The sequence below is a fragment of the Aethina tumida genome, chromosome 4 (genome assembly GCF_024364675.1).
Source record: "Aethina tumida isolate Nest 87 chromosome 4, icAetTumi1.1, whole genome shotgun sequence".
Classification (NCBI taxonomy): Eukaryota; Metazoa; Arthropoda; class Insecta; order Coleoptera; family Nitidulidae; genus Aethina; species Aethina tumida.
The window spans coordinates 25755453-25781518 of record NC_065438.1 but is presented as its reverse complement, the minus strand read 5'-3'; the positions used below and the strand labels follow the sequence as shown (position 1 = coordinate 25781518).

The following is a 26066-nucleotide window of genomic DNA, read 5'->3' as shown; positions in this document are numbered from 1 at the left end:
AATACGGAAGTGATATTTTTAATACCATTATTATTTAAATGTTTGTTATAGCTCAAGAGGTACCAAATATTTTGCCCAAATTTGTCTATTTTGTATATATCAGCACCAATTTTAATAAAATTATTTATTAAATCTATGGAATCATTTCCTATATATTGAACAGCCAGCATTAATGGCGTTACGCCAAGTATTTTTCCTTCATTAAGTTCATTTAGACCAAAATTACATAACGTGTCAATAATGTTTTTTAATTCTATGTTATTTAAGTGTTTAGAAAAAAAACCCAAATAATGCCAAATATTTAATTTATCAAACAAGACAATATTTGCATCATTTTCGATAAAACTTTTTATTAATTGTGTTCTATTTTCCCCAAATTTGAATATATCCTCATAATTCATCGCTGCCAGAATGTAGTAAATTATCATCATAATTGTCTAAAACGTTACCTACAGGTCTCTTTAAGGAAACGTTATTCTTAAGCTTAGATCTAAGTTTCTCAGACCTTAAACTTAGTTTTTCAATTAATTTAACATGCGTGTCTCTTTCATCACATATAATTTTCACCAACGGCTGAATATTATTTTTATCGCAATTGTTAATTAAATGTTTTGCATCTTTAAGATAGTTACATATGGACGAAATTATTTCGTTCCTTGCTAAATTGTTACTTGCAAAATAATGCCAAATATTACAACTTTGTTTATCTAAAATATCTAGTCGTGCCTTATGTTTAGTTAAAATAGAAATGAAGTCAAGAGACTGTTTAGAATATCCGTATTTTACTGACAACATTAGAGGAGTTGTTCCATCACCATTTACGGAATTAACGTAAGTAGAATCATGTGCTGTTAGAAAGTTTGATAACGTTTCAATAATTACATTGTTGGGACCGTATCCAATTTTATAAGCCAATTTGTGCAAAATATTTTCTTCATTTTGTTTTCTATAAACATCTGTTGCTTTATTTTTCATTAACATTGAAATTAGGGATGCATATTTTTGTCCCTTGGAAAACACGTTTCAATAATTAACTGAAGTTTCTAAAGCAGTTAACTGACCGTTTCCTGCATTATAACGTTCGTTGATTTTGAATAAACCTTTTTTAACATTGTTTCCAACACTTTTACACTTCCTTCTCTGGCACAAATGTTACTTAAAAACCATTTTTCTATCCCTCCATCTTCTGTATTTAGATCATTGGAGAGCTTGTTTTGAAAATCTGCATCAATGAATGTCTCAGTAAAGTTTACACGTTCTTCTATTAAGTTGAACAAATGGGGATAATCATAAACAGCAGCTACAAAAATTAATTCTACGGCATTTTTTCGGTCATCACAATTGAAACATTTTGGGAATTTGGAAACCAATTCTTCGAGTGAATCGAAAGACCTAGTTTTCGTGGCATAATCCCAAGGGTAATTATCCGAAACGTCTGTTGAGAATTGAGTTTGAGTCCTTTCGGAAACAGAAATTAATAGTTAGTTATTAGACTTTTTCGATAGTATTGCTGAATGGAGTTTTAAATTTTGACAAATTATTATATCAAAGAAATGTCTAACCTTTAATAGATTTTCTTCTTTAAGTAACCGATCAATAACCAAAGATGAAAGTCTTTTTTTCCTTGCCAAATATTTAGCACATAAGAATTCTGCGTAAGTTCGATGAATAAATTGTGGTATGTCGTTATTAAATCCCGTAATTAGAAAATTTTTTGCATTCTCATTTTTAAATTCCAATACCAGGCTCTTCCACTCATCTTCGTCAATCCCAAAATATTCTTCCGAAAACAGAGGATCCATCAATAAGACACAAGCACTTTTTTCAATAAGTAATTCATTTACTTTTCTTCCCTTATCGAATGCATTTAAATGTTTTTCTATGAACTTTTCATACAGGAAGAGAACATTAATATTATCTATTTCTTCAAAAAGCTTGTCAATATCCGTAAAAATATCAACAACATGTTTCGTTTGCAAAGGAATATTCATCAGAGATGGTTTTATGTTTTTATTAAGAATTTCAATAATTTTGTCGACTTTTTCAGCCTCCACATTGCCATAGTGAAAATTAAAAAAATCTTTTTGATCTTGAGAAGTGAAGGTCATCAATGTGAAAGCCAAACACCGGCAATGTTCAATGACAGGATGTAGACAGTGGATTCTTGTAGTTATTATTACTTTTATGTGTAACGATGATAAAAAATCGATGACTTTAAAATCTAACGGCGCTTCATCAAAGCCATCCAAAAGAATGACAATTTTTCTTTCTTCGATGTCAGCTAAATAACTGGTGAGAGATGTGAGGTCTAGTGGTAGGCTGTTCAATTCTTTACAAGTGTCTCCTAAATTCAGATAAATTGGTAACAATTTCATATCAAATAGATATGACATAGCATTTTTTAGTAAATATGTTTTTCCCATCCCGGCATCTGCCGCAAGAATGTTCACCAAACTTAGATTGTCCATTATTTTATTTTCTGGAAGCTCCTGTTCTTCAAAATATTCCTCCAAATTTGATATTAGCCCTTTATATCTATATACCATATATTTATCTTCGAATTGTCGCAATAAATAGTAGTCACGTTTAATAAACTTCATCTTTTCCTTTGTTTCAAACAACGACAATTTGGAATTAATTACATTTTTGTTGGAATATTTTTCTTGGTTAGCCAGATAAGTCTTAAAGTCTATTTGGGATTCATCATTGTCTATTACGAATAGGAAATTGGATGTAGTTAATACGTCCTTCTTTAATAATTTAATTTTTACTTTACGTGGTATATAAATAGGTGATTCTTCTTCTATTTTATCAATGTCAAAGGAATTACATAACAAAGAAATTAACACGTCTGTTGTCATTTTGTTTATTGATGAAATTTTTTCACCCATGAATTCGTTTAATTTCCAAGTGGATTTCCTTATTTTGATATTAATTTTTTGCAAAAATTGTTTCCTTGTAGCTTCATCAAAATTTGTTAGATCTCTAAATATTGAAACGTTTGTTGATGGTGCTTGTGAATGGTTGTTCACAATTAAAGTAATGGATCCTTCATCTTCATCAATGAAATGGCTTATTGAACAGTCAATTTGTTTTTTGTATTCATTATAATTGAGTACAATAGGTATTTGGCCGTTTTGCCAAAGTGCAACAAACAAATGCTCAGATATATATGTACACTTATTTCTTTTTAGTGGAATTCTAACGTCTCTAATTTTATTAACTTTGTCAAGAAGTGACTGGAGAATTTTTTCTTTACAATTAACAGCTGAATCCAATTTCTTGTTATCCATCACGCACTGTTTTATTATGTCAACCAACATATTCTTGTATTTTTCTGTTACAACAAATAGTTTAAATGACAACATATTTTTAAACAACGTTGGATACTTATTTAGCGAAAGGATTTTAGCGTCATTATACAACACGGCAGGTTTTAAGATGAACAAATTCAGGACTTTAAGTATCTCCTTTTTGGTGAAGGCATTAGTTCGTCGAACAACAGCATCTTGAAAGTAATCATAAAGTGCAATAATTTGATCTATTTCAACTGCTTGATTCAAGTCGTTGAGTAACATGTCTTTACATTCGGAATAACCAGATTGTTTAGAAAATATGTATAGGTTTTTGTAAAATTCTGCAGTGCCACTGGCTCCATTTTGGTGCACAATTTGAAAAACTTCTCCTTTTCCAGTAAAAAATGTTTCCTTTTGTTCATCTATAGATAATTTCCTCATGTCTTTTGGAATTAGAATGTTTGCGTTGGATAGGAATATAATTTTCAATCTGAAACCTCTTTCAATTTTTTTCTTGTACTTTGGTAAAATTATATTTTCGTAAGTATTTTTGTAGTTGTCATATTCTGGTGTAATATTACGCATCCCTGCTCTATGTTTAAGTTGTATAAATGTCAGCAACTTGTCCTGACGAACTATAATATCGTCCAAATTTCCATGATCTTTTGCGTTGAACGTAATTGCAAAATCTTTAATAGTTTTGTCCATTGCACAACAAATTTCCACGTGTGTTAAAATTACAACTCCCAATTTTGCCGCTTTCTGACGCTATCGCTCATATGTAGAGCAACAAATTAAAAAACATAATCATTTTATTAAAAGAACAATTCTTTTTAATTTATTTTATAATTAATAAGTGTCTAAACATTTCGTACCTCAATTTATATTCAGATATCTTTATTTGCGTAGTTTTAATAGTTTTAATAGTTAAGAGAAAAGCGCGTCTATCTTCCGATTATTCTTATTCTTATACAGTGGTAGCCAGAGAAATGTTACACGTTACTATCTTAACGTTAATTAGGAAACTGACACCTCTAATTAAATGCAATTAAAAAATTTTATATTATATTTAAAATAATATTATGTCCCGGGGGATTTTTAATATTTAAATTCAATACACATATTTTGTACTTTTATTTATATGTTTTCATTAAATATAATTTCTGTAATCAAATTTTTTAATACCTTTTTTGCATACCTGTAAAATATGTATTTAATTGCGGCTTGCGGAACATTTCATATTTTGAAAAATGGTTCGGACTATCAAGGAGCTTTGTCACCCCTGCTATATTCGATATGAAATAGTCCATTTTACTAATAACTTTTTGGAATACCATATAAAGGAAAGGAACCTCAAACTAAAACCTCTCCTCTACCGTGTTTCAAAGTTTTCGTAGTATATTTGTTTTGGTTAATATGTACGAGTTCAATTCTTTGACAGATGTCGATAAAGCTGAAGTTACTGCTTATAGTCCTTTTTGGTATTATAGTGGCATTTTGAGTCGTCTGCGAAGGGGAGGTGTGAGTATTTGCCTCTTGTCGCAGAAGGATAGACCCATCGTATCACTCTGATATTCTCCTATCCTACCTGTATATGTCATATACGGCTCATTTTCTACTCCAAAAAAATTATCGAAGAAAGGTGGTAACACGAACTTGTAAATGTTGCTCGCATTAGAAGAAGTGAAATGTTAGACAGATGGTGCGTGTAAAAAGATCGAGGTTATGATGGAAACATATTGCCAACAAGAGGGGTCCAATACTAAATAGACTAAATAGAATTACCAGCATCCAAATGATAAATCGGTCTTAAGCCGCCATAAAGAAAAAATACCTTGAGATAAAGAATAACGCTGAAAAGTCATCCCAGCCAAGTAGATGGATTGCGGATGATGTTAGAAGGTTAGTAGATATGTATAGTGTTCAGAAATGAATTACTACCAAAGTAAGGGTGACAAACCCTCCGTCTCAATAGCTCCATATCTACCCCCTCCGCAAATGATAACTCAACTATGAAATGAGCAAAACCTAAGAATAATTCGAAACTAGTGCTTTTGTCTCTTGACAGCCGTTGGTACTCAATAACCAGGGAGAAGACCTAAAGCAAAACACATATATTGAAGGTAGATTCCAATAATTACTTTCCGTCACTTCAAGAACAGGCTACGTTTTGTCAAGGTGTGACAATCAGTTTATACCTTTCCTCCATCTGGAACAAAGAAGGAAGAATCATCAAAAGATATCTTCAGGTGGAATTTCAAATTTTTACCGACTAAAATCCCCTTCCATGGTACCGATCGGTAGAATAAAACCAATCAATAAGATTCGGAGAATCTTTCTTGGGAGGAATTGGAATTGTGATTGGATTTATTAGCTTTCCACCATCACTGGCTTATGAAATGGTACTGGGCTCCAGCACCACAACAGTGGATCCATCCTAGTGTCTTCCAAGTTGGTAAATATGTTCTTTCATTGGAAGTAGTCTCTAATTTCCGGAAGATCGGGCAGCATCTTCAAAATCTTCAGTTTCTTCCACCCCTGTTCTCGAGTATATTTCCCATTTTGCTTGATTTAGATTTCTGAGAGGCCTGACTGAAGTGTTGATGTTGAAGGAGCTTCATGACAAGTTTGTTGTTTAAAATAATGTTGGCCATAAATATTATTTCGTGCTGGCCCCTCGTCACCTTTTCAACTCTGAGGTAGGTTTTCTTTTATAACAACTACTTATTTATAAGATATATTTTCTGACCATTCTTTCTAAAGGTTACGCTACATCCTTTCATAATCAATAATACTAGTACCTCTTTACTTTCTGGAATGGTTCTGCTTCCTCAGTCATTTCATTATGACTCAATATGTAGACTTTTTTTCTCACAAATTCGTTTCTTACCTCAAATTCAATTGAGTTCAGCCCCAGTTCACTTTTCTCCTTGGGAAGGTGTGATATGCGTATGATGTGATTATGTTTGTCTTTGAATTCATAATTTTCCTGTAGTTTCTCATTAGTGGCACAGATAAATTATGTTGGTAACACTTAAATCACAGAACAAGAGATTATTCATCTTCATTAGACAGCATTAATCTCTTCAGAAGGTAATCTTATATCATAAGTCCTGTTTATTGTAAAAATAATTAATAAAAGTAACAAATTATATTTAAAAACATTTATTATAATTTTTAAAATAGATCAGCGTTTCCCAAAGTGTGGGTCGCGACCCGGCACTAAGGGCAAAATATATAAAATAAAGTTTACTTCATTTACTAAAGTTTTATATAATGGATACTTTTTTAATTTGTTTTTGTTATATAATTATTTTCCAATTTTTGTGTATGAAAGAAACAAACAAATAACATCATTTTTATTAAAATATAAAATTTGTTTTGTAAATAAATATCTTTTTTTCATAAGGTGTGTCGTGAAAAATTTTAAAATCTCGTACCGGGCCGCTCTCGAAAAAGTTTGGGAAACGCTGACAGATAATTAATTATAAAGAGCAAACGTTAAATCTATCATATTACATCATAAATAAATATTGTGCATTTTATACAATACGTATATATGAACTATTCTATTATCAAAATCTATTTATATTATTGTCAAAAATAACATTGAGTTAAAAATTGTTACAGCTGTGTAGAAATACTGTTTTACCGTAAGAGTTCAACAAGTCCTCGGTAGTATAGTGGTCAGTATCCCCGCCTGTCACGCGGGAGACCGGGGTTCGATTCCCCGCCGGGGAGGATTTTTTTTTAAGGGAATAAAATGATTTAATTTATAATTTTCCTATAAATAACTCTTATTGACATGTATGGTGATTGTTAAATGATAGTATAAATGTTAATAATACAAATTATACTGATATTGAAAGTTTTAATAAATATTTTCCGGCATTGCTCAGAGTTTAACAGATGAACTTAATAATAAGACACATTTCGATTTTTTTGTGAACTTAGTATTACTTAATTCAAATTTTCGGATTGAAGATCAAATTCCAGTCATGACATCTCTGACATGAACAAAATCTTTTGATCATATCTGACTAAATTGATAAATATAATATAAGGAACAAAGTTTTTCTTCAGTCTTTAAAAATAAGTAAAGTAATACTGTCACACAAAAAAGGAGATGTTGATGTATGGACTATTTCACTAATACCTGTGTTGAAATGATATTTAATCAAATACACTATATATTATATATACTTATTTCGAATTGAATAAATTATTTTCCAATTGTCAATTTGGGTTTTGAAAGAAAAGTTCCACGAGCAGAGCTATAAATAAATTAATTGAATGAAATTGAAAATTTGAACAAATTGAAATTGTTTGTACTACCTTTTGTGATTTGACCAAGGCCTTTGATTGCGTTTCTCATACAATATTACTGTATAAATTTAAATTGTATGGTTTAAATTAAACTTCTGTTTGTTTAATTCGTAGTTGACTATCTATGATTCCAGTATAGATTTGAAATTCGTATTGTTTGATAGTGATATGCCATTTTATACTTATTTATTTTTTGCTATAAATAATGAATTTAATTAAGAAATTTAATAAATATGTTGAATAAACAAAAATTAATGTAAAGTAAATGTTAGATCTTGCTTGATTCTCTAGGATCTCTTTTTAATGTAATGAAATACATTTTAGGTGTATGTCTACAAAATTGGTACGTATAGATGAAAACTATTTTAAAAATCCTATTTATATTATTGTCAAAAATAACATCTATTGCTATAGCTGTGTAGAAATATAGTAATATCGAAATGTATTGGCAAGTCCTCGGTAGTATAGTGGTCAGTATCCCCGCCTGTCACGCGGGAGACCGGGGTTCGATTCCCCGCCGGGGAGGATATTCTTTTTTCAAGGGAATGAAAATGATTTAATTTACAATTTTCCTATACATGATTCGTATAGATAAATATTAATATTTTGTCATATGGTTTATCCTTAATATTTACATATATCATATCAGTTCAATAGGATATCGCAATAAAGTATATTTTAGTTTAGTTTAGTTTAGTAGCTCGTTTAAAATTGGTTAATGTTATGTATTTTAAAATTTAACATTTTTTTTTAAAATTAAGAAATAACTTAATAAGAAGGCCTTCTAATAATATAGAAAACAAATATTATCTTTTCTGTATTATATTAACACACTATAAGCGGGTCGGGTAAAAATACCCGTCTCGAGAACTGTTGATTATTATCGGGCCGGGTAATTTTTACCTTTTTGAATGTACTTACTTTAAAAACGAGGTGAGTTAATTTTACTCTATTGGTTTACATACGGAACTGAAAGAATTATCTCTTAGTTTTTGTTATCATTCAATAACTTAGTTTGGACTATTTTGCTACCCGCCTATAGTATGTTAATATTATATAAAAATAATATTTATTTAAAAAATAAGTACTGAATTATATAAAAGTGGATAGATGATATAGATGATTTCCGTTGGATCACATAGATAAAAAACTTATTTATTGTTTTTTATTTTACTTTTGTTTTTAATGTTTAATTTTGTAAAAATAATAATTTTCTGTATATTTTTTTACTCTAAAAATATATAATAACATGACTTTCTTTGAAGGAAAAAATTATAAGAAAAGGTTGAAAGAAAATGTTTTTACTATTTTTCTAGTGTATTAATTGATAATACAGAAAAAAGTTTTTTAATGTATTTGAATTATTAAAATCGAATTTTAAATAATATAACTACGTTGGGGAAGGAAGAAAAAAAATTGAAATACGTTTAATTTTTTATTATTACATTTGGATGATACAAAAAAGGTTTTTTATTGTCAATTTTTAAAATTATTGAAATCGAATTTCAAATGAAATGAATTAAATTGAGAAAAAAAGAAAAATATGTTTGTAACATTCACTTTTATAGTGTGTTATTATAAAAATCTACTTTTATAATTTTTAATTAATACCTTTAATAATCAAACAACTTATACATCTAAAATTATTAATATATTTTAGTCTAAAATCATTCAGATGGTATAGAGCTTTTTATCAACAAATAAAATCGAATTTGTTTGTTATCTCTCTTTCATATTATTAAAATCGATTTTTAAAATAAACAGTTATATTAGGAAAGAACAAAAAATGATTTTCTTAATTTTTAAATACTAATTTTAATAATGTTAATATATTTTCATTGTAAAAGTGGCTAAAAAACTATTTTTTTAATTATGTGGAAAGTTATTATTGTCTGTATTTCCAACGAATATTATTGATTTTTAAATAAAATAATTATATTGAGATAGAAATGAAAATATCAGAAACACACAAAAGAAAATATTTTCACAATTAGTATCTTATAAAATAAATATATTGGGGATATTGAAAACTTTTATTTGAATGATATCTGAATATTTTAGTTTAGTCAAAGAGTTTAAATATTTTATGCCACAAAAAAAACTACTACAATACGGTTATACAATGACTATTATATAAAAAAGTTTATTTTTATTTATTATATTCTAATAGACTTTGATAAAGTTTCCGTTTAAACGAGTGTTAATGAACAGTAAGAAAAAGCAAGAAATCGATTTTTATTTATTATACAAACTCTATTATGGAGGAAATAACATTTGCGAACCTGAACAAATAGTAATGCAAATGAGGAAACAATGTGCTAACGAACACTGCAAACACTAGTTCACGCCTATCGGTACAACAAAGTGTTCGTGTGTTTGTCCTTACATGTTAATTTCATCAAAACAATTTTCACTTTTTTTTGTTTGTAAATATTTCAGTTAAGTTCAGTCTATTGTAAGGAAATATTTACAGGAAAACATATTTAAGAATCATACAACGTAAAATCTATGGTTAAATCTAATTTAATAATAAACAAAGATGTTCATAATTTACTTATTATTATGTTGTTATCTAACAATTTTTTGAACGGTGGTTTTATAAATTAGTTTTTATGGTTTCAAAACGTTGCACTGAATCTCGCAAGCGTAAAAATGCATAAAGGTTAAGTTAAAATAATTTTCCAAATTGGAACTCCAAATCTATTAATCTTAAATTACGTCAAGGTGAACGCACAAAAAAATACTTGGAGATATGAGACAATTTGCACGTAAGCAAAAGTTCCAGCCGGAATTGTGATATAATTAAACCAGATATGCAGACTTAATTTATTGGGATTTGGCAAATAAATTTATTCTTGACAGATATAACAAATGATGTATTAAATCGAATTCAAGTTAATTCTCTTTTGTAATGTTACCAAATAACAATTTTTTACTTTATACAAGTATTGTTAAGTAAATATCCAATGATTGATATTATAAAAGCGAAATATACACTTCATTTTATGGTATGTATTTTGACTGTATTCAATTTAATCTAAACACATTAGATTTTATTAACCTAACAAAATAAAAATTTTATTTTATGATATATTTAAGGTAGTTCGAATATAAAAAAGAAAAGCAATGCAGTAAACTTCAGCCATAACCAAATAATAAATCAACTTTAAATAAACTATAGAAAGTCTTCGTTAAATTTAGCTTAATATGGCGTGGTATAAACTTTAAATTTATTACGGAATTAAATGCAATTAGATGTAAGGGAATTCGAGATTAAATTTGATCTTTTGAACTGTAACTGTAAGCCAGGAACTGTTGCACAATTGTTTTTAATTATCACCGGATAACACACCCGTGAATTATTATTTCGAGTCAACAGTATTATTAACTTAATAATGCCTAAAACACGTAGCTGCGATTAAAGCAAAATGAAAAAAAGACAGTTTAATTAACGCGGTTATGTGTTTGTCGGATGATGCCGTGAACCACAAACGTTGATCCCAATACGAGGAACTGGTGAAGAGTTTCCAGCATACTGATTGATTATAAAGGAACCGGGGACACTGTTACACTTGAATAAAATACCAGTTAATGTTACGCAAAACGGATAACTTCAATAAATTTGTCACACATTGAAAACTACGTAGAAAAATTAATTGCGAACGTCTGTAAAATTGAGTTTACAATCGCATCCGGGATTGTAGAACTCCTCCGCCCGTATTCGCTAAGGTTCATGGTGGTTTTACGGTTATCATTACTTTTTCGCTCTATTTATTTTGCCTCAGTATGTTAGCATTTGACCATTAAAATGATAAAGCGAGGCTACATCAGCACCTTTTCTGGTCTGTTTAGATGGTTTAACACCTTTGAGAACAATGCAATTCTTTATAAATTATTTTTTGTCATAATATATGGACTGGTAGGATGAATGTGTGAAGTGAATAAAATTGTTAATTTATTAACATTTTGTTTTATTATGTTAGATAATTTAATTCATAACTTCAAACACTTGATTTGTCATTTGCCTATTTATATTTTATTTGTTTTTTCCTTTTTAATATTCAATGTAACATGTGTTTCCAAAAATTCGACAAATAAAAGTAAATTTGTTGATTATATATTGTTAATTGGTGTGGAAAAAAAGCTCAAAGTTAAATAAACAAAAAATAAGGAAACAAAAAGAAGCTACATAAATAATGTGATTTTTTAAAAAATATATATACTATTAATACTATTGGAAAATATATTTTTACAATACAACATTATGCAACACAGAATTCATAATGAATAAACCTAATAATACCAAATTAACAGTCGTAAAGTGACTGATCTTAGGTAATTTAAATATATTTCCATATTCAATGCAAACCATACTATAATCTACATTTTTGTATTTATTTCTCATTTTGCATATACAACGTTTTCAAAATAGGTGGAGTAAATAGAACACGTCCAATAATAAACAAATCTAAATAAAATATTTCCCTAGTTTCTCCTCAAGAGAAACTCTCCCTCAAATTTAAATTTAGTCCAATGGTATTTAAATATGGTTGTACTATCCTAAAATACATACTTACAACACAATGAATAAATAACTTTTTACATAATAATATAGTAGTGTAAGATTCTAAGGGTTCTATTATTCTTTCTTGTCATATTTTCTACATCACTGAATATTTTTTAAAACTATCAAGTTTTTAAAATTCTTTGCACAATTCAGAAAAAAAGGTAATCTGTTTGAATGTTTGAAAAAAGTTAAAGTTTTGCCATAAAATAGAATTGTGTCAGTATCATATGGGTAGTATCGTCAATTGTGGTACCTCATTTGAAAAATATTTTAACTTTATGCACAATAAAATGATTAAAATTAGATCAGTAGTGCCTAGTTACTTTTTTATCTTAAATAAACTTACTATTTAAATTCATTTATTAATCGTTCAAAGTGATCTACTTCAATATTTTGACAACAAACAAATCTGTCCTGTTATTCAGTCTCTCATGTCTAAACATTATTGGTGATAAATTAGTATTAAAGGCTCCTATTTTGTTTTTATATGGTTTAATGATTCAAGTGTTCTTCACCTTTAACTTAAAATAATCCCACACAAAAAAATTAAGTGTAACATATAATTCTAAAAGCCACATTTTTGTATTTGTTCCTTATTTCGTATATACAAGGTTTCTAAAATAAATGGTAAAAGTTGGGGGAGTAGGTAGAACACGTTCAATATGGTCTAGTGATTCAAGTGCGGTACACCTACTTCAAAATAATCCCATACAAAAAAGTAAAGTTTTAATGAGTAATCCCGTCATATTGTACAATTTTCATTTTAAATCATCTCGGATTACCATTCACTACTTCTGAATCCTAAGATGTATTTGATTTGAATTTAAATTTTGATTTACCCGGTAATAAAATAAATAAATATGACTTTTCTGAAAAGCTATGAATTCACATGAGACCAATATTGTACGTTTTGTCTAAACAGTGGGGATGAAACTTGTTTCTTCACCATGTTTGACACAAAATCCACTACGGTGGATTATTCTGGCCAATTCCCAGCTGTTTTTCTTATGAAACTTATGGTCTTCCTGTTCCTTTCTCTTGATGTATTTTTATTGCTTTGAACTTATAAACTAATTATCATAAATGCTATAATGAGGTTACCAGGATAATTATTTAGATACCAACCCTGCCACCAATATTGTAACCAATCTATATAAGTAAATAAATATTTTCATTTTTTCTTTTAACGAGGAAAGTGAATTAATTACTTGAAATATATAGAAGTAAATGAGATAATAAAACATTCTTCTGTTTAGATATCACAAGATCACCTTTCATATAAGAAAAGTTATTTGTACCCATGTGATATTGGTTTATTTGGCACGTGTCAAATTTATGGCAAAATTTAGTTTCAATTACAACATTTTACATATTTTTTTTCGAGATCGATATCTTGTTCCGTTCAGATGTTTATCAGGAGGACTATTTACGACCTTCCTGTATTTTGGGTCATCATCTTTCCTTAATTTATAATGAATAAAATAAAAGTAATATAATTACTGTTTGGGTTAACGAAATTGTATATTACATATTATGTTATTTTTTTTATTATTTTTAAATATATAATATAAAGAATTATAATTTTTTTCTTTTTAATTATTGTAGTAAGATAATAATTTTTTACTAATAAAAATTGATTAGTTTATAAAGCACTTTAAATGAATCTTTTATAACTATATAATTACTCTTTAGATTTTATTTAGTAAAAGAATTCAGTAGATAATAAAAACACCTATCAAATGTAGATCAACATGATTACCCTTTCCATTAAAGAAAATTAGTTCGCAGTGTCCACTCGCATCTTTTTCTATTCAAAAGTTATTATGGAGAGGGTGCTTTTTACAACTTCACTGCATTTTGGGTCTTAATTTATAACAAATAAAGGGCATTGCACGTTTGCAAAAAAAAAATAAGATAATTTCTATCATAAATGAAATCACTAAACAATAATCAAATTAATTTTGTTACTTAATGCTAAACTGAAGAATATATAATTAAAAAATACAAATTATTATTTAAACGAACAACATTATTCTTTTGGTTAAATGTGTACTCAAAACTTGCTGGAGAAATATTTTTTAAATTTCAATTATAATTACTAAAAATTATGTAAAAAATATTTACATTTTTATTTCTAAAACAAAAAATTATTATTTACGATATTATTTCCATTGTTTTTATGCAAGTTATTAATTGTTAATATTGAAAAGCTGTAAGTTATAATACAAATTATATTGTTATTGATTATACTACATATGTTTTTTTTATTATTTTGTGGATATAATTGCATTATGACTTTTTAATTTTTTTAATGGTTAACTTTTCATTATATTTGTTTATTAACTAATATGATCATTTTTCTTAAATTTAATTTAATATAATTTAGAATAAATTAGATAAAATTGATCAAAGATGAAACGGAATACTAAAATAATATGGAATATTATGTTGTGTAAATACTTAAACATTTTTTTGTTGGAAGATAATAATTTTTTACTAATAAACAGTGATTTTTGAAATTTATTCAGCAGTTTAAATGAATTCCATAATTACTCTTAATTAATCCAGCAAAAGATTTGAATAGATAATAAAAACAAACAACAAATAAAGATCACAAAATCACCCTCCCTTTCCATTAAAGAAAATTAGTTGATAGTGTCCACTCACATTTTACTCTATTCAAAAGTTATCATGGAGAGGGTGCTCTTTCCAACTTCACTGTATTTTGGGCATTAATTTATAACGAATAAATATTTAAAAGTAGGTTTGGAAAAAATAATAAGACAACAAAATTCTATCATATAAATGTATTCACAAGACAATACACATATTAATTTTGTTTCTTAATGCTAAACTAAAAAATCTATAATTAGAAAATACAAATTATTGTTTAAGGAAACGACATTATCCTTTTGAGTAAACACCGTCATATGATATGATAAGAAGTACCGTAGTAGTATTGCTATGTGAATTTCAATGGAACGTGACGAATTTTACAAATGACTTATGAAAATCATGACAGTGTGTACTCAAAACGTACTGTACAAGTATTTTGTAAATTGCTTTTTGGTTTTTCAATTATTAGTTACTAAAAATTGTGTAAAAAATATATACATTTTTGTTTCTAATACTAAAAATTGTCGATTGGGGTGTTAGATCCATCGTTTTTGTGCAAGTTACCAATTGTTAATACTGAAAGGTTGTAAGTTATTGCACAAAATTATATTTGTCTATGGAAATTTGTAAGCAAAATCGAAGAGTAAATTCCGTGTTTGCAGAAAAAGGATGGATGCAGAAGGAAATAATAAATAAATAAAATAAATAGTGGGATAGCAGTTCTAACCTATAATACATAAAAGTGTGTTGGCCAAAATGCGGCTTGGAAGAAAATTTACCGTCAAAAACAATAAATACAAATGATTAATATCTAGTTTAAAATATTTGGCATCATTTTCTTGTATTAACATACTTATAAATTATTCTTGAATAATCAAGTGACTGGGTCCTAACACTATACAATAATTTTTGTAGGCATAATAAGAACACTATAAATATTTTTTTCTTTCTTGTCAAAAATATACTTTCAACACTACAAAGTAACTGCACACATATTTGATGTATACACAATATTGTAGGGCCTTTTGGGGACAAATAAAACCCAAAGTATCTCCGAAAATCAGATAGTCTAGGTTTTACATAAACAATTTTTACAAATAATTTAATAAAACCATGTTCACGCTGGCAAAAATATATAATCTTTTACGTGAAGCAAGGATAAAGGCAAAAATGTGGACTATATCCTTCAAATAAATGATCTCTATACACAAACAACACTAATTTTTTTCGCGAATATATAGTCTCAAACAACCGAATTCATAAAGTTAAACTTTCTTACATTCTTACTTTTTAGCTCTTTTTAGTCCTTTTTATATTAAACCTTATTCGATGGTGTATATCGTGTAGTTTTACCACAAAAATTAAATTAATATAAATAACAAAAATAAACCTAATATTTCATTATATACAAATAAATTATGACTGGTGATAGACTGCCACACTGACTAAGTATTTTTAGTACTATTCTTAAAAATAAATCTAATATGTTTATTTGAGATTTAATACTTTTAGATAGTATGTCAGTCCCTGTACACCAAAAGTAGGTACTCAAATTTATTAAAAACAACTAGAAAAATTAAAATATACAAAAAAAATCTAGCTAAAATATAAATTAACTAATGAATGAATAGCTAAACTAAAATTTTTGTCAGCAAACCAACAATTGTGTCATTCTTGACCGATTTTCTATATTAGTTTTAAATGGCAAGCTGAGAAATGTAAATTTGTACTCTTGAGTGGATTTGTGAATTGATTACTTTGAGATCATAGAGGCACTGACAATGTTATTTTAATAAAAAGTTTCGGTCATAACCTGGCAGTTATTTTTCGGTTAAATTACCAATAGATATTTTCGGATAAATTTGCAGTCTCGAAGTAACGATAAATAATGAATATCTCGGAAGAAACTACATCTCATGGCACGTTCTCCTGATACGGACCTGTAACGGGACAGGGGTATATTGGAAACATTGTTGTTAAAGATACAGAGGGCACGTTTGTTGCCCTTAAGACGAAATCGTCCGTACTGTTCAAACTACTGAAGCTACTGTCTAATTTACATTCAAATTCGTTTTGGTCTAACTTTTTCACTCTCATTTTTTCTAGGTACTCCTCAAGACCGTGACGGGCCTTATTCAAGTTCCTATGCTGATAGAATACAAGCGATATACGAGCAGGAGATTGTCGGTTTGGATTTTTTAGGGCAGTGGTTGCATGCAATTCATGTTTGGCACATTCAAATAGTACACTACCGTGGGTTAGAGCTATTGCGACTCCACCGATGTTTCTATCTTGGAAACATTCGGTGTTGTCTGATTCGTGCACCTCCAAAGAAGGCTTCTTTGGCTCTGGGTCAGACATTATTGGTTGTGGTAATGTATTATTTGAAGTATAACTATAATTATAATATGGGTTTGATGAAAAATGGTTGTAGCTGGCAAAAATTTGATTGTGACTAGATGAGAGCTGGCCACACCATTGTTCATTTGTATAGTTGTAGTAACTATTATAGTTTATAGGATAATAGTTTTGGCCATACGGATTGCTATAGTTCAAGAAGGAATTAAATGACGTTTTAAAGATAGAGAAAGATGGTAAGCTTTGATACGAGTTCATACTATTTGAACAGCTGCTATAAGCTTTTAAATTATTTGATTCGTACCTATAGGGATTTGGTAGTCCCATAACAGTGCTGGAAACTTGATTGTACTGTATTTCGTTCGAGCCAATGTATGGCGTTTTTACTGGCGAACTGGTTAAACTAGGAGAAAAGTTTATTGAAGGCGACTTTGGTTCAGCTGAGGTAGATTTTCTTTTTGGTAATTTTCCATCCATACTCTTTTTGTTTTTTCTTCGAGGGCACGTGTCGGCAGGAACAGAATATGTACGAACTTCTGAATGGAAACTAAAATAAACAAAACGATTATAGTCATTGAATGGTACTTTTAAACAATGTCTTACCTGTGCAATACTTCTATGCTGCCAATCACCATTTTCTCGTTTTGTTGTTCTTTAGAACCATATTCGTCTGTGTCGTCAGCGACGTACAAAGGCAGAACGTGGAGTTGTTCATCAGTCGATTTGGCTATTTCTCGATGTTTGGTCAGTGATACAACAACCGTGCAACCGTTGTTCATATTCTGCAGATCCTTATGCGAATGCGCACAGAAATCCATACACACAGTCACTCCAGAAAACGGCCTTCCTAATTTGGTTCCTAAACGACAGTCGGAAGCAACTGATTCAAAATGGCATTGGTTCTCAAACGACTTGGGCGCAAGGTTCTTGTACATGGGACTGATGAAATTTGCCAGCCACTGAAGACGATCTTCCACGAGATTTTCTTCGAATTTTTCCAAAAGCCGGAACTTTCTCACATCCTTGGATCTGGCAAATTTGCATCCGTTGTAGTACATGCTCCAAGAGCAGCCGAAAGAGAAACTTGCACCACAAGTTTTCTCATCGGTGCCTTGACAAGCGCACGTGCGCATTTCGTTCGTGGAACAGCGTCTTTTTGTTGGTAGGCCAAATTTATTCAGTTTTTGGGTCAGCATGGAATATAAATCGTCAGCAGTGCTCTGCAAAATACCTTCCCAAACGACTATGCACACGACAATAAAAGCCGAATGACAAAAATGACCAATACGTTGCTTTACGACTATGAGGTATTTCTCTTCTGTGTTAGATCGGCGAATGATCTAAAAGCAAATAAAAATAATTAGTAATGAAGCTTTCATATGACAAGATAAATTTGTACTTACCCACTTGGCAATTGGACATCCCTGAGCAGTTTTGCCTTCTTTGCCAGTGTAACGTATTTTTTCTATTCTTATTGCACGTCCTGTAACACCAGTGCGAGTTTCCAAATCAGTTCTTAGTGTTTTTAAGTTATTTGCACAGCCTAGAAAAAAACAGAATGTTCTGTGTTAGTAAGGTATATGAACTAGAGAATGTTTGGACGTACCTAAATGAGTATAATAAGTACCAGGTTCGGGTGGTGACTGATCGGGTGGGAAACAACCACATTGTGGAATTTCACAACCGATCTTATTGTTTTTCTCTTCTTTTATTCCGTTTTTGCTATCCAAAATTTGCTCTTCCTTGATATTCTCTTGTTTAATTTCAACGTTTAATTCCTTCTTTATGGGTGTTCGCATGTAATCATTGCCCGTTCCATCACGAAAAAACTGCTCCTGTTTAATTTCATTTTTCATGTGACTATGAGAGTTGAATTCGTTGAAGACCGGCCTTTGAGATGTAGTTTCAAGCCGAAAATTCTGCAAGCTCTGATTTGATACATTATCAGTTTTTAAGTCTTGATCGGGTATGGTTTTAAGGGGGCCACCATCGCCACTTATTAACGGATCTAAGTGGGGATGGTGGCTATACCATAAAAAATGACCGGTAGTGTTTTGTTCTACTGGTTTTGGTTCGTCGATTTTGGTTTCTTGCTGTTTGTTCAATATCATCGTTTTTATTCGAGTATTTAAATTCACTTTGTCCGCTTGTGAAAATGTTTTAACAGCACTTTGAACGTTATGGAGGTTGTCCATTTTATTGGGCGACGAGTTCACGTCTTGTTGGTGTTGAGCATAGTGTTCAGTGGCCTGTTGCACTTGCTCCTGATACTGGTTTTGTTGGTCCACTTTGTCTTGGTGGGTCTGCTGTTCCCACATCATCTGCTGCTGTTGCGCCTGCCAATGGTTTTCGTGTGGGTGTCCGCTGTACTGCTCCTGGCCTGAATACCCACTAGAGTTGTGTGAAGTTAGCTGCGGACTGCTGTTCACTTGCGGATATCCAGGCTTGTCGTTTCCCGAATTCGCATTGACGTAATTGCCGGCGTTGGAGCTGGGACTAAAGTTTGCGGACGAGACCGTCGTATACACAGCGTTTTGTTGCTGCTGGAAGTTCTGATTTGGCGTCGGTGGATTGGCGATGCTGTTCACGGAGCTCGGACGGGACTGGTTCTCCGTATTGCCCGTGGGGGTTGATGGGGGATTGAAGTTTTGATTTTGCATGTTGTATTCCTGATACTGCCTGTTTGCGTTGTTCTGTTGTGCTTGGGGCTGTTGAGGTTGTTGAGTTTGAGGTTGTTGCTGCTGTACCTAAGTATAAATAAACTTTATATTAAATGTCTCTAACTATTCTGATGTTTATAAATTGTTATTGATATTGTCGCTTACCTGCTGATTGTTCTGTTGTACTTGCTGAACCTGCTGTACTTGCTGTACTTGTTGTACTTGTACTTGCTGTATCTGCTGCTGTTGTTGCTGAGGCTGTTGTGGCTGAGCTTGCGTCGGCACAGGACTAGGTGTATGAGAAAAATTCGAATTTGGTCTTGGTGTAAGCTGAGCTTGTTGATTAGGAACACTTGGTGGTCGATTGGTTAACACCTGAACTGCTCCAGTGTAAAAGGTGTTCGTTTCGAAGGCAGGTTGTTGGTAAGTTGTTTGATAGATGCCGTTCGGGTACTGCTGGTACGTCTCGATAGTTTGGCCAGCGGGTATTTGCTGGATAAACTGCCCTTGAGGTGTCCAACCTAATAGAAGAAATAGTCATATAGTAATTTTTTTAAAGAATGGTTGACAAAACTACGTACCTTGCTCAGGGGTTGTCTGCCAAACAGGAGTGGGGAACCTATTGGGGTCAGCGTAGAAAGGCATTGGTGCCTAAAATAAATATTTGTTATTAATAAATTGATCAAACAACAAGTATCAGTACTTATACGTGTAAGAATAGTCAATTAATAAACAGAAAATATGAATGACTTTAAGTAATGATTTTTGAATAGTTTCACACGAATGAACAATCACGGTGACCGACCTTGGAGGTCTCATTTTGTTTCGTTTAACCTTGACGACGAAAAGTCGTGTTATCATTTTGATTGTGGGGGGCCGGATGATGGCTGTCTGATAGTAGAAGGGTCGCTCTACCCTACCGTTGAGGTAGGTCTCAACCACTTTCTCCCCCCTGAAGGGTGGATATCCGTAAAACCGTCTGATCCCAACCTAACTCCAATTGCGGAATAATGCACTCCCTGGCGCAAAATTTCCCCACATTTTCCGAAACGATCTGCCGTATATTGTGCAGGTCATAAAAAAGGTTGACCTCGAATTGTTTCGATTTTTTCGAAAAGAATATTTACGAAAAAAATATAAATAAAATAATCTCTGGATTGAATTATTTGTTTTGTTAATTTGTAAACAACTGAAGGCATATCTGGTATTTAAGTGTTAGTCATTTATAATAAATATATAGTACTTATCAGTATTCAGCTGATAATGAAAGGTTCTAAAGAAATTCTTGTACGCTTTATAACAGTTTTACAAGCTTTATATTTAAAACAAATTATAGGGAATTTATTAATGAAATATAATATATATATATATATATATATATATATATATATATATATATATATATATATATATATATATTAAAATATTGTAAAGTATATATTAATTAATTTTGCTTTTTATTTTATTCCTAATATTATAAAAAATGTTTAAACTTACCATTGGTTGTTGTTGAACTGGCATAGGTTGTTGAACGGTAGGTGGTTGCGGACTAGGCCTGGTAGGCGGTTGATTCGATGGTACACCGTTGGAATCTGTTGGAAGACTGGCGGTACCAACGAGGGGTGCTACTGGTCCGCTGGGTTTTCGGCCGCGGTAGCTCTGCAAATTAACGAAAATTAAAAATATGACCTGCCTTATGAATAGAGCCCCTCAACCTTATTAATAATAATCTCTTGTTCAATGAAGGAGCAAATATTTCTTTAGAAAACGTTTTGTTAACAAGGGTACAATGCAGTTATGTAATGGGATATTTAATAATAAAAGCTTGTTATTTTACGGTTGTATCCCGCCTAAAATTGATTTTCACTATCTCCAATAAAGAGAAGCCCAATGCGCAAGCCGACTTTATAATAACCTATTAACAAATTCATTAAACGAACATGCTTAGCTTAGCGTCTCCCTCATATGTTCATTCAATTTATTGATTTGCAAAAGCTACAATACCTGAATGTGGAGCACAATGAAAAATTGAAATACTTTATATAACGGAATAAAATGCTGGAATAGAACACGTGTAGTAAGTAGCACACTGCGTGTGTTCGTACTAAAATTTGTTAGTTTTGTTTATCCCTCCCGCCAAGTCATTCAACTAGCTCCCATAAAAAAACCTACAGTTGCATGAGATGGAAAATAATCGAGCTTTTGATAAAGTGCGGAAACAATGGAGCGTAAGTCTGAGCTTATTTCCTGCGAGTGATTGCGGACGCTGACGAAAATCAACGACAATTCCTGATTAATACTATTAATGTTTATGTCGCTGCATACAGGTAGCGCTTATCAGCACCAAGCTAACGATACGACATGATTTATGCAGAACTGTTTACATGACAATCAACATATCGCGTAGCCTTGTTTATGCGTACGCTCTGAGCAATGCTGGTTGCAGACGGTTGAGAGAGCTTTACTGCTCGCAGGAAATTAATACTCGGGCAATAAGCGTTACATGTTTAATTAGTTCGTGAAGAAGTAAAGTTTGATGTTGCTGCGCGATCATCATCGTGGATATTGGAAACGGTTGGTAATCTAATTAATGGGCGAGCTGATGCAAAAAAAAAGTAATTTGTCGCGGATCCACCCAGACGAGTGGTTTTCCTGCATTTTCCCCCGCGATCGTTATTAAATGTTCCGTCTGATTTCTTCATGAACGCAACCGGATTACCGTCGACGGGGCCGCGTCGGGGTGATGGAAATTCGAGAAAATTTAATAATAAAAAAATGATGAGATATAAATATAATTTCTCGTAACTCGTTACGGCCTCTTAAACGTTTAATGGGATTTGGATGTTTATTTTTTTCAGTGATTGGCGGAGTTTGAAGCAACGAAACATCAGATTTGCTGAAGGTCCATCGACTAATCCAATGGGTGCTGTATTATACTAAAACTACTGTAGTTTCCGATGGATTTGATAGTGAAAAAAAAATTCGATGAGGAAGTAATTTAATAATAAAAAAATGATGAGATTTAAATATAATTTCTCGTAACTCGTTACGGCTTCTTAAACGTTTAATGGGATTTGGATGTTTATTTTTTTCAGTGATTGGCGGAGTTTTAAGCAACGAAACATCAGATTTGCTGAAGGTCCATTGACTAATCCAATGGGTGCTGTATTATACTAAAAATACTGTAGTTTCCGATGGATTTTATAATGAAAAAAATTCGATGAGGAAGTATCAGATTTGAGGAAGACACATTGATTCATTCAACGAATACTAAATTATCTTTAAAATGTGATAGATTTCGGTGAATTGTACATGATAAAACTCACAGAGCATATTGCTGACATACTACTCTTTTAAGAAAGGTTTCACCCGAATTTGTTGTTACTTAAATATAATTTTTCCAAATAATGATGGCTTCATAAAAGATTATTAGGATTTAGATACTAATTTTTTCCGAGGAGGAAGTATCAGATGTGATGAAGACACATCCAACCAATACTAAATTATATTTTAGATACGATAGATTTCGATGAATTGGACACTATAAAACTCACAGAACATGAAATGATATTCTTTTCAGAAACATTTTATCCGAATTTCTATGTATTATAAAACTTACATTGTGTATTGGTGCCATCATATTTATTTCATGAGGCATGATACTTTCTAAGAGTGTGTGTTGCTTAAATATAATTACTCTTAACATGTTATGGCTTCTCAAACGTTTAATGAGATTTGGAGGTTAGGGGATGTGAAAGCAAGGAGATATCACATGTAATGGGACTGATTAATTCAACAAATTCTGGTGTTGAAGATCAAAATATAATAGTTCTTGATGGAACCATAAAAGTACTAGTGTGTAAATATTTTATATGATGATGACCTTCTAAGTGGCACCGTGAGAATATGTATTGACATCAAAAAGTACAAATACTGAGTCACTGTAATCTTCCTTGGACTATATGATATTAGAATGATGATGTAGAAGAACAATCTGTAATCACGAAATTAATGCTTTTAAATGTAATTGAAAAAATAAATAAAGAATTTTTTCGGAAAGACAAATACGGGTGAAAATTAAATATAAATAAGCTGGAAACGGGAATTGTAAGCATAACCCATATTGATATTTTTGTTGACAATGCGCGGGGACATTTAAAATCGCTTTCCATCCGACATTGGCGCAGAACTCCGGCACCGATGCGATTTCCCATCGCGAGAAAAAAAGACCCGGAGCGCCTCACACCATCGGCATAATTTTGTCCTGGCTGTACAGTGTAATTGCAAATTTGCGAGGCATGCGCCGTCGACGCGATCAATACCGGCATCCTCTCTACACGTTCATCGAGGGTGAAAACGTTGCGACCGTGCAGCGGGGTGTCTTTTTGTAATGCATCGCTTTCGGTTTCGATGCCGCGTTTACTTTTACCTTCGCGCGGCCCGGACCTGGCTCCGCGGCCGGCCGTCCCGCGGCGCCACTGTTTGTCAACACATGCAACTCCGGCGAGTTCGCGCCGCCTATCAGTCAATAATACGCGCAACATCCCGCTTCAGGAACATTTCCTGATCGTTCGGGGTCGCTCTGGGATTTCTCGACGGCGTGGAATACACAACGAATCCCCAAATGCCGTACACAAGATGAACACTAATGATGACGCTCTTTTCGGATGAATATTAATTCGACTGAATCGATTAAATATAGCAAAAAGTTTTTATAAAATGACACTTTCAAAAATAAATAATATTGAAAAATAAAATATGCCTAATAATACGTTAAATAATTTTATTATTATTATTATTATTTTGTTTTAAAAAATAAGATTTAATTTAATTTCTTACTAATAATTTCTAATTTTAAAAGGCTAAATGGTAAAAATATTTTTTTTCATTTATAAGAAATTTGGAATAGATATTTAAATTGAAAAATAAATTGTAAATGAAATTTACTGAATTGAATAATATGAGTCGATACTAAAAATGTTTCGTATTATAATGAGAAATATTATTAAATTTTAGTAAATACAGATTTTTTATCTAAAAATATCAATGAGTTTTTTAGTAAATCTTAATACATTTTTATATCCGTTTATTAAAAATAATACAATATAAAATATATCTTTTTAAATTGTTTTTATATATTAAAATAACTGATATACTTAAAATTTTAAAGTGTTAAATTTTACAAAAAAAAAAAAAAAAATAATAATATTGAATATATCAAAATTATTTATAAAATGTAATGTTTAAAAAAATAATATTTATTTATCTAATAAAAATTTAAGTAATTATATTTCACATAAAATTTATATTTAAAAAAAATAATAATAAAAATTTGAATAATTCAAATAAAATTATATGTATTTAATTTAAAATATGATATAAAAATGTTAAAAAATTTAATAACTGTAAGTTTAACAGATTAAAGTAAACGAAATATTTAGAATTATAAGGTATTATAAATATAAAAATTTCAATATAAAAATGTCAAGAATTTTAGAATCAAGTTAAGTTTAACAGATTAAAATAAACAATAAAAGCATAATATAATATAAAATTTAAATTTAATTTTTAAATTGTTTCAGTATTTTAAATATTTAAAATTTAAAGTATTTTATTTTACAAAAAAATAAAAATATTGAAAAAATCAAAATTATATTATGTTTAAAAAAATATTTAATTATTAAATTAAAAGTTTTAAAAAGGATCACAAGTAATTTGATAAAAATTTATAAATTAGAATAATTCTAACAAAAATAAATATATTTAGTTATAATATGATTAAAAAATGTTAAAAGTTTAATAAATTAAAATAACTGAAATATTTAAAAGTTGGGAAAATTTAGAAAATACCAAAATTATTTATTTTAGAAAATTAACGTTATTAAAAGAAATTAGAATCATTCAAACAAAAATGAAATATATTTAATTATAATGTGATATAAAATATATCAAGAATTTTAGAATTATAAGTTTAGTAGATTAAAATAATTGAAACACTTAAAAATTTAAAATATTAAATTTTACAAAAATGTGAAAATTTTGAAAATACCAAAATTATTTAAAAAATTACATTATTTTTAAAAATTAACCTTATTTATTTATTTAATAAAAGAAATTATTTAATTATTAATATTATTTAAATAAGAATCAATATATTTAGTAATAATATGAAAAAAAGTCAACAATTTTAAAATTGACTGTTTATTAGATTGAAATAAATAAAAAAATAAACTTTTAAAATGC

General features: G+C 30.2%; 1 protein-coding gene and 2 non-coding genes across 5 annotated transcripts in view; 2 read left to right on the top strand and 1 right to left on the bottom strand.

The window, feature by feature from the left end:
• Nucleotides 1-6965: 6965 nt before the first annotated feature.
• Nucleotides 6966-7037, top strand: Trnad-guc (transfer RNA aspartic acid (anticodon GUC)). Its single transcript has one exon. It is a non-coding gene; the product is annotated as a tRNA-Asp (tRNA).
• A 1038-nt stretch (nucleotides 7038-8075) lies between these two features.
• On the top strand, nucleotides 8076-8147 carry Trnad-guc (transfer RNA aspartic acid (anticodon GUC)). Its single transcript has one exon. It is a non-coding gene; the product is annotated as a tRNA-Asp (tRNA).
• Nucleotides 8148-14980: 6833 nt separating this feature from the next.
• Nucleotides 14981-26066, bottom strand: part of LOC109596041 (DNA N6-methyl adenine demethylase) — a 35438-nt gene continuing 24352 nt past the window's right edge. For 2 of the 3 annotated variants that reach the window (XM_049966643.1, XM_049966644.1), the window contains exons 4-10: nucleotides 21321-21482; nucleotides 20405-20474; nucleotides 19989-20344; nucleotides 18770-19910; nucleotides 18567-18706; nucleotides 17767-18503; nucleotides 14981-17710 (exon numbers count right to left, since the gene is read on the bottom strand). In XM_049966643.1, the coding sequence (XP_049822600.1) occupies nucleotides 16720-17710; nucleotides 17767-18503; nucleotides 18567-18706; nucleotides 18770-19910; nucleotides 19989-20344; nucleotides 20405-20474; nucleotides 21321-21482 (3597 nt within the window). In that variant the 3' untranslated portion in view covers nucleotides 14981-16719. The remainder of the gene's footprint in view (nucleotides 17711-17766; nucleotides 18504-18566; nucleotides 18707-18769; nucleotides 19911-19988; nucleotides 20345-20404; nucleotides 20475-21320; nucleotides 21483-26066) is intronic. The other variant, XM_049966645.1, reaches the window with a different exon arrangement.